Source organism: Trichoplax adhaerens, genomic scaffold, assembly GCF_000150275.1.
Source record: "Trichoplax adhaerens TRIADscaffold_19 genomic scaffold, whole genome shotgun sequence".
Classification (NCBI taxonomy): domain Eukaryota; kingdom Metazoa; phylum Placozoa; class Uniplacotomia; order Trichoplacea; family Trichoplacidae; genus Trichoplax; species Trichoplax adhaerens.
Genome location: NW_002060961.1, coordinates 822,414 through 839,700, shown reverse-complemented (window position 1 = coordinate 839,700; position 17,287 = coordinate 822,414). Strand labels below are relative to the sequence as shown.

The 17,287-nt window shown below is 31.5% G+C and overlaps 1 protein-coding gene across 1 annotated transcript; it reads right to left on the bottom strand.

The window, feature by feature from the left end:
- Window positions 1–12,175: 12,175 nt before the first annotated feature.
- TRIADDRAFT_6357 (uncharacterized protein) lies at window positions 12,176–12,697 on the bottom strand (the record flags this gene model as incomplete). Its single annotated transcript, XM_002116907.1, has 1 exon — window positions 12,176–12,697. A coding segment is annotated over one exon (522 nt), but the record flags the coding sequence as incomplete, so codon positions are not given.
- Window positions 12,698–17,287: the final 4,590 nt, after the last annotated feature.

The window sequence follows — 17,287 nt, the reverse complement described above, 5'->3', positions numbered from 1 at the left end:
TCTATTAGTAGTGACGTAGAAACATACAAATACAGTTGAAATTAGTTGGAAAGTTAGCAAATCGCAACTGGTTAAATCCACGATGGACGTCTAACTTATTCGCCTCCAGCCTTTACTTTATCCTACTAGAAAAACCGAATTGATTAGGTATTGAAATTATTAACCATTTTATTCATCAATCATACAGTATCCAAAATAGATCAAGCCAGTCTTGAGTGAACAACATTAAATCCCTCTTCTACTTAAAACATTACACCTTAAAAGACGAAGCTACGACCTTCAAAAAAGTTGAATTTGAAAAATCATCATAAAGTATCTGGAATTTGCTGCCATTATCCAATTTAATTAAGCAACCTCTTCAGAACAGAGTACTGGATAAAAATAATCGATTTATCTCAAGAAAAGAACGACCGAACCATCTTGAATACAAGATATAAGATTATTAGTAAATAGTCTAGTATCAACTTAATAGTATCAACACACAATTAATCTCATCAGTCATCAGGCAGCGTTTTGCTCATTTTATTCTTTATTCCTTTGATTTTGAACTATTTCATCCTTCAATCAAATCTATCCAAAATATTACCCACACATTAAACTAGTCATCGTATACTGTAACTATTTTATTTATCAAAAAACTGTACTCCAATTGATGAAAGAGAAGCAGATAACTCCTGTTGGAATGGCATCTTACGATTCACGGCAATCATCGAAAAGTTACAGTGAAGATGACTATTCTACTTATGACGATGACTTTGAAGATGGTAATAGCTTACGTAGTCGATCAAGATCAAGAACACCTGAGCGAGCAAAATCGCCTCGAAAAGGCCTTAAAGGATCTACCAGCAAGCTTTCAACCAATAGAGCAAGTAAGTCATGTATCTCTGTAAGTAGGTCAATCCTGCTTTGCTAAAATGATTGGTATAATCAAATCATGGCGTTAGAAATACCAAGAACGGGTAGTCATCAAGTGTTAAAGTGATAAAAAACTTTTTTACATGATGATTTACAACAGAATAGACTGTAACATAAATTAAAGATAAATTCTTCTAGGACTGTTTGGGTTTAAATAGACGTAAACTGACTCATTTTGATGATCTGCTTTCATGATGAACCAGCAGTATGATAATAGTCCTATTTTTTGCTTACTAATTACAAAATGATAGCAAGATGATGAACTCACAGCAAGAGTACATATGCAATCGCTAGAAATATGGAAATTTTTTCAGTTTGAATAATCTGGTAAATCCCTAACCTACAACACGTTTTAGTACTGACGTTGACAGCTTTAACTTGCCAATCTGAACTTGTTGTCATTAAATTAATACCTACTGTATAGGCCAAACTCAATCTTAGACAAAAAAAAAATGGCTAATTAGTATTGTGCTCTTTTTTAGTTTTGTTCAATGTTTGAGTATCATCACAGACATTGCAAATTAAGAAATGCGTCCGATTAGTGCATTGATACAGCCACCGATGGAACGAAAAGAAATTTTTATTCCATTTCTACATATAGGAAAAATTGATAGATACATTACACTAGTAGTTTCGTCAACTAATACAAAATTTGTCTTCTATAATTATATTTAATAGCATCATTCGTTTCTGTCCAAGTTATCCCGTTCCTACGTTATCCTAGGCAATCATTAATATAGATTTACCTTTATTTTAATGTTTATTAATATCACTGGATGGATACAAAATTAAATATAACCACAACCTATTTTGAGGGAAATTGCAAAGTCATTAAGGCAGAAATAGCCATACTATCACGATAGATCCATTTTAAAAATTCTAATTATGACTTTTTTTATTATTGTCATTGGATTAGAAGGAAAAAATAAATCCAAAAATGCCAAAAAAGTAGCCGGACTTCAACGTCACTATGCTGGAAGTGCTACCAATAATTACACAAGTAAACCGAAAGATTTTGTCGCTCAACAATTACTTAATGCCAATCGTAGTGTTATTACCGAATTACAAGATAAATTGGCCGACATGAAAAGACAAATTAAAGACCTAAAAGAAGAAAATAAAATCCTTAAAAATGTCCAGCAACGACAGTCTAAAGCCTTGACTAAATACGAAGGTCAAGATGCCGAGCTACCAAGCTTAATTCAAAATCATATGAGGGAAGTCAATAATTTACGGGAACGATTAAGAAAAACCCAAGAGAATCTACAGACTTCTCAGCAACAAATGAAGGAAAAAGACGATCGATTATGGAAGCTAGAAGACAAGAATAAAAAATTAAAGGTATTAGTAGAGGATAACAATTTGGCTGAGAGAGAAAAATTATCCACGGAAGTAGATGAACTTAAACAGAAATTAGCAGACAGAGACAAGAAAATCATGGTTAGTCTAATCAACATCATAAGTGTAACTTGATTTTTCTTTTTAATTACGCTATTCTACGCTAATGCAATACTCGTATTAGACTATTAGTAGGAACATGATTATTCCATCGGTAATCGTTTTTTATTCACCCATTGAATTATTCATATTAACGATAATTTGCGGTACCATAGCGAATCAGATCATCCAATATTTAAACACAATCAATATTCATTTCTGGATTTAAATGCAAAGTCCAGATAGCCTCTCTAGTTCACGATCGATCGCGTTTCAATTCTAAACCACAGATTAATTACAGGATAAAATTAAGAGCTGCAGCAGTGGCATAATATTAGCTTCGCATATTAAAAGACAAACCTTCTTAATTTAATGGCAAAGTCTATCGCAATTTCATGTTTGATAGATCGAGATTGTGAATGCTAACAGTCGCAGTGAAATATGCGATCAATGCCTTGCTGTAAAATGATTCTAGACATTAGCATTTTATATTAAAATATAGCCTGGTATAAGTTACTGCAATTTAATTGAATCATATCCCTTAATCTAATACAGGATCTAGAAAAATCGAAAGAACTTGAAATTAATTTTAAAAACCGAGATATGAAAGAACAAGGCAAGCGATTTAAACATACTCAACAAACACTTGATTCCGCCCTTCAAGAGAACAGGCAACTACAACATGCATTAAAAGTAAGTCAAAGATATAGCACTACTTTATTAGTAAATTCATTTCTTGATCAGGCATGCTATAGGAGTAGGTAAAATGCCTCAGTCAATCCATGAGCAGTATTACGATAACCTTGTGCAATCAATTAAGACCAAGTGATCCATTTATTAAAGTCTTTCTTACTGTTTTAAAAGTTGTAGTTATACAGCCCCACTCGATAATTTTCCAACATGGAATAGAAATATAATTCGTGATTCTATTGAATTGATGAGAAGGTCGAAGTTTAAATGAAGATACAGCGGCTATAAATTGCTCCTGAACCAAGAATGAAGTAGAATAGAACCCTGCTTAGAAGGATATCCAATCTATTGCACTTGCTACAAACCTTCATCAGTTCCTACTAAATCTTCATTCCTTTCCACTAGCCCTTACACGATTATGCAACACTTGTAATATTAGCTGCCTCTACAACAAACACTTTGCAAATGCATTCTATCTAAATAAGCTGCAGAGTGATACCGTAGCATGGAATAAGCTGTCATAAACTAGCCCTGAGAATCAAAATAATTATCAAGGCAACTTACGCGTAGTATAAAATTACAGTATAGGATCAACTCAAGATATGTTACTTCTTCCGCTATTCTTCAACATCATCATGAAATGTAACCATTGCTTATTTGATTTTTCTCCGACAGGAAAAAGAACGAGAATTAGACCTACTCAATATTTACAGCGTTAGGCAATCTAAGGGCAATGGTAAATTATTAACAGATCGTAGCGAGAAAGACACGATTGATTCGATATTAAGTACTTCGTTAAAACATGGCAGTCATAATATCCAGAAAGAACGTGAAGAGATTGAAAAACGTTTAGCCAAGGAGAAGGAGAAACAAAAAGAGGAAGAAAAGTTACGCCAAGAAGAATTAAGAAGGAAGGAGGAGGAAGAGAAGAGGCGGCAGAAAGAATTAGATGAACAGAGAAAATTAGAACAGGAACGACGACATCGCCATGATGAGCAGTTACGACGTGATGAAGAAGAAAGACGAGCAAAATTAGAAGCTGAAAGGCAAGAAGAAGAAAGAAGAAGGCGCCGATTGGAAGACGAGAGACGTCAAATAGATGAAGAAGAAAAAAGACAACGAGAAGAACGAGAGCGACGACAACGCGAAGAAGATGCACAACGTCGACAAGTAGAGGAAGAAAGAATGCGCCAAGAAGAAGAGCGCTTAGCTGCAGAAAAAGCGGCTGAAGAACGCCGCAAAAAAGATGAACTCTTGGCACGTTTACGAGCAAGCGAAACCTATAAAAATGATACAGTAAGAGATAAAATTACTCTATCATCGCCACCAGAGCAAATTGATGACGATTCTGGCCGAGGCACTGGCAATGATCATGCAATTAAAAGTGGCCATAAAGCCAATTTTAAAACAGAAAACCTCCACCAAGGACGTCCAGCCTTATCAACAGACGACGATTACTATGGCACTAAAAATAGTAAAAGCTCCAAATCGACTACACTCAATTCCAATGACAGCAAGCAAGGTAGTAAACCGAATTCAGCCATGGATGAAGATTTATCCCCTAGAGTTCCACAAAAACCAATTCATGGACGTCGAGCTTATGGCAATACTAACAAGACACCAAGTAATCATGACCCAATCGATGTTTTCGGTGGTGGAGACGATGGTGAAGATTTCCTACTCGATACAAAACCAAAGAAATCGTATACAACGAGCAAAAAGGATACAATCTTATTAGATGATGATGATGACGATGATGATGATGATCTCGATGAGAATCCATTTCAAATACCAGCAAATAGGAGTAATCCTACCTCAAGAGGAAAAAGTCGAAATCGCGATGGTCTCTTTGATTCCCCACAAGGCGGATCAAGAAACGATCACAACAAGAGTAAATCATCCTCGGTTTTTGGCGATAATGACGATGATTTTTTCCATACTAAGCCCAATAAAAGCTCTAAAACAACGACCGCAATCCAATCCATAGACGATAAAAATGACGACGATGGTCCTTTTGATCTATCTGAAAATCAATCTAAATCATATCCCTGGGGTAAAAAAGAATCCAATGGAGACCGAGTAACATTAGGTAGACCTCGAGCTAAAAACGATAATATCATTGCCAAAAGCAATAAAACAGCTATAGAAGATTTCGGATTCGATGATGATTTAGAAGAGATTAACTTATAAAATAAGATATTGCAATCCGTTTGCTATCATTTATAGCTTTTTACATCGATGTAGCAAATCAATCGATGGTTGATGTCTATTCATATCCAATTTATGGAAATTCTTATTTAATTAAAGCAGTGTTTTCCAATTCTATACCATTTGTTGATGATGAAAATTTCCATTAATGTATTAATAATTAATCGTTGATTTGGAAAAATTGAATATAACTTCTAAAAATGAATTGTGTAAAATTAAATTGGCTGTCCTATTTCGTCATTGAAATAGCTAGAGCTAATTGAATAATGTACTTATAGAAATCATTGCGTTCTCTACTATGAAAATAGTTATTAATTAAAATGTTAAATCTCGATTTCATTCATTTTACGATCAGTAGAAGAGTCTACTTTAACAAGTTTATCCCTAGTTCAAGCAATTCATCGATAATCCATATCAATATAAAGAGATAATAATATAACACACATATCTACGCTATTTCGCCTAAATTAACTAGATCATTTTTCAAATTTCAATTTATTCTATAACTCTAATGTACAGGGCGTAGTACAGATTGAATTGTCAAAGCATGGAAAAGAAGAATTTGGTACTCGATCAATGTAGATTATATAATAACAAGTTCTATTGCTGCTGATGTCTATCAGTGGCAATCAATAAATCGATTGCTTCAGGCTAAACATGTGTTGTCAATGATTGAAACTTTGAAAGGTTATTCTTGAAGATTTGAGATTAACTGAAGGAGAAAATAACCAAATTTCAATTCCATTTTACTAGTACTGTGCTGGAGATTAAAAAAGAATTCTTTCATTAGCCCCTAAACTCATTGCCACAATTATATAGCTTAACGAACCGAGTTTGAATTCCATCTTACTAGTACCGACTAGAGATTAAAAAAGAATTCTTTCATTCGTGCTAAAAACTCATTACCACCATTTTATGAATCATTTTTCCTTGGTGCTTAACGTACTGAATTTCAATTTCATCCTACTAGTAGCAAGGCATCAAAGGAAATACGATAGTAATTTACTGCAATAACTTTTTCTCTAGACACTAAGGATAATAAGCAAGCTATTCTACACGTATTATTAGTCACACACTATACCTCTATTTTATTCAAGGTATGACCGAAGATTTTACTGCAAAAAGTAGGCTAACGATAGTGCCAGTACTCCAATCTTTGGCAATAGTAAAATATCTGTAGTATAGCGCAGAACTACTGCAATTAGCTGAAATCATGACAGTATTTTATCAGCTATTGGATTCAACCACATGCATTTCCTGCTAGTGCAAAACTATTCTAAAATCTCGGAATCGATGGAGTTCTATTCCCTATGATAAGCAATTGTAACATTTTTAATATTTATTTCAACCCATAATGAAGATGACATAACTAAAGTATGTTATGTTATGCTATTAAGCAGTGAGTTCTACTTTGCCAGGAAGATTTGCGACTAAAGCTTTATTATTAAAAATGCCGGGTATTTATAGATATTTCAGCTTACACCTTTTGCCTTGTGGGTCGTAGCATTTAACTCATATATCGAATGCTCTGCTATTACGCAGTGAGTTCTACTTTGCCAGGGAGATTTGCGACTAAAGCTATATTATTAAAAATGCCGGGTATTTATAGATATTTCAGCTTACATTTTTCGCCTTGTGGGTTGTAGCATTTAACTCATACATTTAATTACTAACTATTCTAGCTATAGTTTACTTTACAAAATATGATTATCTATAGTAAATTATCGATCCGCCTTTTCTAATATAATCATGCACGGTATTACAAATCTACAACACAGTCATCATAAGTTGGTTTAAAGCAATCATGAAGCAAATGACTAATAGAGTTAGATAGAATATTCTAATGATGATTATTGCCAACAACTGTTGTTATGAAACAAATGATCTGTAAAAAGTGCGTAAAATATACTTGTTATGATTTTATATGAATTGGTTGCACTAAAAAATACACTACAGTAATTAGTTAAAGACTTAGAACCCTATTCTCCGATGAGATTTGTAACAATACCCGGCAATTATATATCAATAATTATACTTAAAGTAATAAAATAATTACACGAGTAGTTAGCATTAATCTCATTCGAGAACCTCCCATTGAAAAATTTCTAAGCATACTAGATAAAATTCGGCTCAATTGAGCAAAAGAGTTTGCTTCAAGTTAGCTTAAAATAGTCAAAAACAAACCACCAATAAAGCCAGATAAAACTGTCTAATGACCATACTCGCCAACAACCGTTTTTATAAAACAAATTACCTGCAAGAAATTGCGAAAAATATACAAATGCAATTTATGAATTAACTATTAGTCTAATTGGATTAGAAATATACCTTAAGCACGATTTACTGACGGTAGAAGATTGTCCATATTTAAGTTATGCGCCTAGCAAGATACTAGAAAGAATCTGTAAAGCTTTGAACTCTTTATTCTTTTAAAGTAGCAAATCCCGCATTTGTAGCTGAATAATTTGCACGGGCATGTTTCGACTCCATATCTAAAGCCATTTTATACATATTTAATGCATAATCGTATTGGCCTTGATTCTCATAAACTAGTCCAATATTTTTGTAGGGTCCGATAACATCGAATAGATATCCTCTGATAGTCGTAATCGAAGACGTAGCGCCTGTTGATACTGTTCCAGAGCATCCTGATACCTTGATCGATGATGATAAATAACTTCCATATTATTTCTTAATCCAGCAATTTTAGATTTATGATCAGGCATCCTTTGCAAAATAGTGAGGGCTTGCCAAAACATAGCTAGTGCATGGTCATAATAACATTGATGAAAACTGGTGATTCCAATGTAATAGTACGAGTCAGTAATATTAATGTTTTTTTGTCCTAGTGCTTGTAATTTTAATCGAAGTGAACGATTTAAATATTGCTATCCTTTACAATAGTATTCTTTTGAAAGATTTACCATCCCTCGAATATCCAGGCAAATAGCAATCTGTACTTTGTCATCAAGTTTATTAGCCTAGTTTTCTGCTTTCCGTAAATATTTTCATGCATTTTTCCATTAATTTTCTCTTCGGTACGTATCAGAAATTAGAAGTTAAAAATGACATGTTAACTGATCGCAAACAGCATTCGTATAGAGAATTTGAACTTTTTTCAAGGCCTGTTTACAATAAAACCGTGCCAAAGAATAATTCCTCCAATTATAATCTTCATTACCTTTATCGTTGAACACCTTTTGCCTCTTGTGGGACAATTAATTTCGTTACTAGATCGTCCATGTCAACATCGCTTAATTTCATGATATCATAAGCAATAACCAATGAACATTTTGGGCTATTTTTGCATAACGGACGGATAATATTTTAAAATTGAATGAGTATTCATGACTACTATTTAATAATTATTAGATAAGCTATTCAAATTGAAGTGCTAGTTAGTTCTTCTCCCCATTTAATATGAGCTACACAAGATACAATTTCATAATTCCGTGTTCTGCCAACTAACAGTAATTTTAAGATATATTTATATTGCAGATAGAATATGCTGTGGTTATATTAGTAAGCTGATAGTATTTTCTTTACTTCCGCTTAGACCGCAGGCAATTATAAGTCATCATTACCTTGTACTTACTCTGTTAAAGGGTTAAACAGCTTTGGAGTCATCATCAAGGATAATTTAGTTTTCAATATAATGTAGTTTATTAAGCTTAATACTATTACAAATATAAAAACTATCTCTAATATGAAAATTACTCTCGGAAAGTACCCTACTTCTATTTATATCTGTTAATTACAATATTGCCATTATTATCAACCATTCAGCCTTAAAACGATTCTTTGTAATGTTCTTCGCCATTTTACGGTCTTGCATCATTAAGTATAATTTTAATGCAGTGACCAATTATCAACTACAATTTATTTAGTATCAGGTAAATAGCTTATAAAACCCTAAATGTGGCATCGAGTAATATAATCCAGTACTTAGTATAGATAGGATCCTTCGAATCGTGTTACAGCAAATAAATGATGTTGTCATTATGGTCATGTGCGTAGATAACAATGGAAATATCTAAATTAATGTTCATCATTAATCCGCATAATATATATTTATAACTAATAAAACGAAATCAGTGTAGACAGCGGCTCTATTATAGTAGCTGAAAGCAGGATTAAAGATTTTGGATTATCCCTTTATTTTACCCTTTGAGATTTTATTTCAACAAACTAAACCTACTTTACTTCAATTACATGCTGTATTCATCCGTCTAGATTAGGTCTTTTACGTTATTAAGAATATATTACCGTAAATAAACACTGAAATTAAGCACTGTGATTATGGTGATGTACATAAAACTAAATACTACAATAGAGATAGAAGTTGATGCTAACCGGAAGTTAAATTCCAATCCAAAAACTAGAGTTAAAATTCTGTAGAATCATAGATAGACTAGATGTAATTATTGCCCAAAAAAACAAGACTAGAAAAAATTTGATTTTATTGCCTTTGAACTCGATTAAAACTTCAAGTAATATGGTATGTAGTAAGCAAAAATTTGTACTAAGTTTAAATTAAAAATTCCACAACTAAAATTAAAAGAAATGGCAAATTGGCTCATAAATACAATTGTGCTATCAGTATAATTAAATAAACGCTTCCGAAAGAACGTAATATTCAAATAATAACATAGTAGTAACAAATAATTCTCTGGTAACTGTTACTGAACGCGTTATTTCTATTTTTAATAAGAGAATAAATTGAAATGCTATTTCGATGTGTTTACAGTAAATTGCGACAGGAAAGACATTTCGAAATTATATTGTCTTCACGTAAGTACGTAAATCTCAAGATTTGTTTGCTTAATAAGCTCTAATGTGATAAAGATATATCTAAACACCCGTAAATGTTCTAATTTTCTGTAAAAACTGGTGCATTATACGTCTCTGTAAGGCTTTCTAGCGAAAATATACTAGAGATTAAATACATCAAATTTTATTAAAAGTTGAAAAAATTAGGTTGCTAACAACGACCACATTAGCAACAGGCGTTAAATGTAGTACCCAGTGTTTATACCCATTTCGAAGAGTGTAGAACTATGCCGGCAAGGATTAAATTTATCAAGAATCAAAATAATCAGAGAATCATGTTTAATACAAAAAATTATCAGTACTTGTATATAAGTTACGGTCAAAACCCGAAGTTGGCCAATACGCGTATTGCCCGGTAATATTGGCCATTACGCGTAATACCCGGGTGTCTAGCTTCAAATTTTTTTAATTTACCATGCAGTAGAAATCATGCAGAAAGATACTGTCTACTAGCCTATTTTATTGTTATATAGTATATAGCATGACAATCCAAATAGATCAATACAAAATTTTCAGCAGATTTTAATTCTTTTAAGTCAGAATATATTTATTACAATATGGATAGTTATGATCATTAAATAAAATTTCTGACAATCAATGTGCCTTTACCGTTCTAACGGATCAGTACCACAAATAGAAAATGAAATATGACGGCATTTAAATCGGGAATATAAGTATTATAACATGAAATTACAGTACTAATAAAGCTTGATATGATAATCAGATCTAATTTTATCATTATTTCGGCTGCATCAGCTATTTATAGATTCTATTTAGAACTATAGCCTAGACGTATCCAACTAATGTAATGAATACTAATGATTTTATTTTACTGAGTTAGATGATTATCACTTTAACTGTTGTATTTTAACCATTAAAATATTATGAAAAGGTTAATGCGATGTTCAATTTTATCATTTGAATTGTACTTAGAATGAAAATTGAAATAGAAATATTTGTTAACATGTAGTTACGATAGTTTACTTGATTATAAATATGGTGTTATGCAATTTTGTAGTAGAGTCAAATTTTATTCATTTGACAAAGAAAAATTCCTAAAGCCGCGTCTTATTTTATAGTGCTAGAAAATAAAATTGCACTCTGCACTTGATACATAAGTTAAGAGAACCTTACTGTTTTTGAGCTTTTCAGATTTGCTTTTTTGCGCTTAGGCTTTTTAGATATCACATTTTGATCCAAGCTCAGTAGTAAATACTGTAAGTCCGTGCTTAAAGTCATTTTCAAAGTCTAGGATATAATTATGATTGCAAAGTAAGCATAATTAGAGAATGAATTATTATTTATCGAAACTGTAGCAATACCATATTCCAATTCATACAGATACTATTCCTAAATAATTTTTCTATTTGAAGACTACCTTATATCTTAATATGTAATATAGGAGAAAATGAAAAAATTTATTCGCTATATGCCTTTAAAAAACACCATTATAATTTTTAATGAAGCATGGCTTAGGTAAAAATACTAAGTTGAGATGTTATATTACAAAAATTTAATAATGCTGTCATACAAGTTTAAGCAGAATTTCTGGAAATTAATCTAAAATTTTACTCTAGACTTTAAATTAAACTACTAAACTGCTAGCTCTCAGCTACTAAATAACCGCATAATTGTCCGTCACAATCTTTAATCGTGAAGTATCTAACATAAACGAGCTGACGAGTATCAAATAACTTCGCAGCAGTAGACTGTAATTGATGAAATATTAGTAAGTGCTTGATTAGATTCAAAAATACGAATCTGATTTTTAAATGAGCTAGAACTGTCAAAAAGCCATTGAATCGTTATAGAAATTGATTTCGGCAATTTATTTTTTAAGTATGGAAATAATAAAAAAAATAAATACCTTCAGTCGAAAGTTTCATCGTCAGTCATAACTTCCGTCTCCTCTTCAATTAATCCTATTTCCAAATAAATCAGTTTTGTTATGATCAACCAAGTAGAATGCCGCATTGATAGAAAAACAACTCAGCAGTCAATAAGTTAAGAGTAAATAGAAGTCAATAGTGAATATACCTTCTTGTTTTTTCGAGTTTCGAACATTCTTTCTATTCTCTGCTTCAGATTTTAATTTCTCCTTTACAGCAGTCAATTTTTTGTGCATTGCTGCAGCATCATTAGTATTATCCTGTTTCTCGTAGACATTGGCCATGTTACGATATAATAAAGCCACTTCTGGTATGTTTTCTCCACTTATTTTCATATAAATTTCCAAAGCTTTCTGATAAGTAGACAGGGCATTATCGTACATAGATTGATTCTTATAGGCGTTTCCCATATTGTTGTATGAATCGGCGACATCAGCATGATACTCTCCAAGTAATTCCTGTCTTATAGTTAGAGCATTCTGATACATTAACAAAGCATCGATGTGTTTATTTTGACGGCGGTAAGCATTTCCTATAAGATCGTATGAATTAGCAACATCAGTATGATTACGTCCTCTTAGAGTCAAACGAATATCTAAGGCTTTCTGGTGCATGGAGACAGCTTTATCATAAATCTTTTGCCTTTGATAAATATTGCCTAAGTTATAATAGGAGGCAGCAACATCTAAATTATGATCGCCTAATATTTTCAATTTTAATTCCAGCGAGCCTTTCAAATACTCCAATGCGCCAGTAAAATCATTTTTCAAACTTTTGATAGCGCCTTGTCTATCTAAGCATTTAGCAATTCGAATGCCGTCATCGAGTTCAAGTGCAATTTTTCTGGCTATCTGATTAAATTTATCCGCTTTTGAGTTTTTACCTTGTCCTCGATATGTATCACAAATATCAACATAGACATCACATCGAAACTGATCTTGCTCGATACTAGCATATGTGATTGCCTCAATTTTATCTAACGCTTGTTCGTAACATTTTCGTGCTTGATTGTAATTTCTAGCATTAAAATAATTATGGCCTTTCTGGCGGAGAGATTTAACTGCTTCAGGCACGCTTGATTTACTAGGACGACTACCCATTGATGATGTGAAGTAGTTATAAAACGTTTCACAAAAGTAATATCTCGATTCTAATTCACTTTTCCAGTATTTAAGATAACAGTTGATGACTTATCGATATCGTTTCTCTTGGATACAGATTACTATCGATAAAAGTTTAGCCAAAGTATTCCTCAAGGTCCACTTAATCCACTATTTGATCTCTAAAGATTTAAAATAAATACAATGTTAACCAATCAATTACTCTTTCCTAACTTTAGAAAATAAAGATTTAAATCTTTCTTCTAGCTTCAATCTGCTAAAATCTAGAAGTGAAATCAATGGTAACTACTTTATAAGATCTAGTCATCTCTGAAGTTTAATTTACTTACTCTTCTCACCTAGGCAACTTTCAAGATTAACTTGTTTCTTTACCATCTATCGCTATGGCGCTTATTAACATATTCGTGATAATTAAAAATAGTAACTGCTCTAATTAGTTCGCTATTTTATATTAAAGCTATTTCGGATGAAATATGCTAATACGTCTAACTTCTATGTGTATCTATATCTACGATACTTCTCCAATCACTTCTTTTCAATCATCACCTGCTGAACACTTATAGATAATTTGTTTTCTTAGTGAATGTAAATTATATCCTATTGTTTCGCTATTGTTTGAGAACTTATTGTTCACTTTAGATATCATTATTGCTACGATGATGGAAATTGTACATGATTGTTTGTAAAGTATTCATGCTGTCATTACTTCCTGTTGTCATGGTCGTATCACTTGTTGCGTTTGATATCTATACTTTTCTTGTCATTTTTCGATAGATTGGCATTAATTTCTTTAAGACATAGCTTACGATAATCGAATTATTTTGAAGTAAGATACGTTATATAATATTCGTGGTACAAATAAGCAATATTGCTGTATGTGTATAGTCGCATCATTTCGTGCGAAATTATCTTGTAGAGGATAAAGAATTTTAATTTATAAACTATACAATGACTGTTCGAATAATTAATTAGCCTTAGGCGATCTCGTATAACATCTAATAATCGCAGTTTAATGACAATAATTTATCTATCAATTTCATTTAGAACAACTTTTCAAGGATGTAGCTTATAGTCATTGAGTAAATTCGATAGAGATGATCTATAAGAAAAATTATATCCATTAAAGCTACATATGCATATTCTTATATTAATCTCCATAATACTGAAGTTTTTACTGTTAATAAGATTTACTTCCATTATCAAGTCATCGCCACAAATACAAAATCCTTAAATGTCTACTAACAGTAGTTTATCACTGTTTTTCTGAGGTCTAGTTTACGGTAATAAAGGTAAATTGAAATAAGATATCTACAAAAAGTATATTGGCTCATCTATACATCCTCATCTACTAAATAAAATGTTAAGTTAAATTTGACTTAACTGTAATACATATGCCATATATATATATATACATTATATATATACCTATGTATGAATATTAATTAACATTAAATTATGCTTTAATGGTGTCAAGCTTTACTTGCTATCCTTATTCTCGATATGACTATGAGTGATCACGTATTGCATCTAACAGCCGAAGTTTTTCTTTATCATTTTGCCATAAATTTATTTTGATTTAGAAATTAAATTTTTATTATTGATAAGATTTACTCCTATTATCAAGCCATTGTTACAACATAATAGAAATACAGAGCCCTTTGTTGCATTTGCTAACAGCAGTTTATCACTGTTCTTCCGTAATTTGGTTTACGATAATTGAGTTAATTTGAAATAAGATGCCTATAAAAAAATATATTGGCGTTACTATATATTCTCATCCATTAGATACAATGTTAGGTCAAACTCAACTTATCAGCAAAACATACAGTATACTATATGTATATATCTATTTGAATATTAATCGTAATTAGGCTTTAGAGTCGCTAAGCTTTACCGTGCTATCCGTACTCTTGATATGACTACAGGGGATCACATATAACAGCCGAAATTTTTCCTCATTATTTTGCCGTAGATTGATTTTTATTTTGGGAATCATATCTATTACTTTGAAATATATGTAAAAAAAATAGAATAAATCAACTATTAGTGACTGTTAATTATGTACAGTTATGCAATACATAAAATGTTTGTGTTGACAAATTTTCACTGAGTTAAAGACTGATGAAGTCCATCACAGTTGTTAACTTATTTCTATAGAAATATAACACTGCGGTAGACTGAAGTATACGGGAAATACTATATTAAAAGTTTCAAGCAAAAAGATAATGAGTTGGAATATTCTACTGACAGACTGAGTATAGCATTAATCGATATAATCAGAACTCTTATTCGAAGGACATGATGTGCGAATTCAGCTAATATCAATAATAATTATGCTTTTATATGACTATCATGTAACACCTATAGACCATGACTGGTTACGCCTATACCTAACAATCGTAGTTTCTCACCTCTACTTTTTCATTCGGTCACTTCTATTTCCTAAGATTGGCTTGTAATAATTAATTTGACAATCCATCAGTAAAAAAAATGCATATATCAGCAGTATAAACGTATCCTCTGGCATAGATTCGATATATACAAACATTCATATGTTTAGCACCATCTGTGTCTACCATTGACGAGAATATGTAGCCTAAGAAAGAAGCGCATGAATTGTATTAATCTCGTTTCCTATTGATTTATTTTACCAATTCTGTCAATGCATATGGGTACCAATATCTTACATACAATCACATGATAGTTTACGTAATAGCTTGTACTACTACTGATATTCATAGACCTTAATTTAGGAATAATTTTGAAGCATACACCATCTCTGAATAAACACCGCGAGTCTATTGCTTTATTTTCTAACGGCTTTCTGCCGTTTATTTTCAAGTAGTAATTTAGACAATTCATTCTTAGTTATTGGCAACACTCTTATTAAGCTATAATAAATTCTACGTAAGTCCTTACATATAAAACGGAAATTAATTACAAGCATGGATCGTAGAAATACGAGTAACACTTGTCCTATACCATAAATATTTATATAATGAATAGCAATTATTACTTCATTTTGTAACAACTGTAGGTATGTAGCTTATAATTTTACTTATATTTTCATGCATCGTTTAAAAAATTTAATGGAGGCAACAAAGCTAGACAGGATACGAAAGGACTACTTATGATCTGTGTATATGAAAGAAAGGAATTGTAAGCCATGTCTCAAATCCGCTCTAGAAGTATAATCACATTATTTGCAAAACAATTTCAAAGCTCAATTTTAAGGGTGTAAATTTGAGGCATGGATGATAGAAGCATTTTACACTTATGATCTGTTTATTGTAATATTTATTAGCTTCAAAGCATCTGATAGTATTGAAGCACCATATAATAACCATCAATGCTTGCATCGGTCTAATTCTCGTTCACATCGTATATTAACAAGTGTATTCATGATATTTGATTTTTTATGTCATACAACGTCTCATTTTTATTACTACAACATTGAACGCTAATCTATTATCACTCTAATGTTAAAAATCAATCTATCATTGGGATCATGTTCATATCCAAAGCAGGGCATAGCACAAATCATATTACAAAAATATATCTAAATTTTTCTGTTTCTGTAATAATAATTCTGCGAAGTGTTGAGAATTGAATCGAAGCATTATTAGCGCTAATAATCTAAGATACTGCAGTTTTAAACATTAAAGACGTATGATCAGTGAAATAAAGGGACGATTTATTATCTAGATTTTCTTATCTTTTATAAGAGCATTTGATATTACAGTAAATAAAAATCTTTAATCTTTTCTTCAGATCATTTTCGATACAGTTGTTTACGTAAAGGTGAATACATACAGTTTTACTATAAAACTTTTACAGTGCGATTCATATTTAAATTAATATATATTCCTTCGATAGTTGAATTATATGACGAGAAACTATTATAAATAATTTCAAGGCATAGATATAGAAACTAACATTTCATTATTTGCTAATCCGAGTTCAATCAAAATTTTGCAATATTTGATGCTACTAATGATATAATTTTATAGTAAGCATCTAAGTTTATTTTCTACTTACTATAAAATTATTTATCGGCATCCAAATTTCTATTTTATGTTATTTTCAAAAATGTTTACGGCTATAGACCTTTACACTATGATACTTTAATACATTAGGTATGCTTATCATAACAGTTACATTTCAATATTTTTGACGCATAAATAAGATAACAACAAG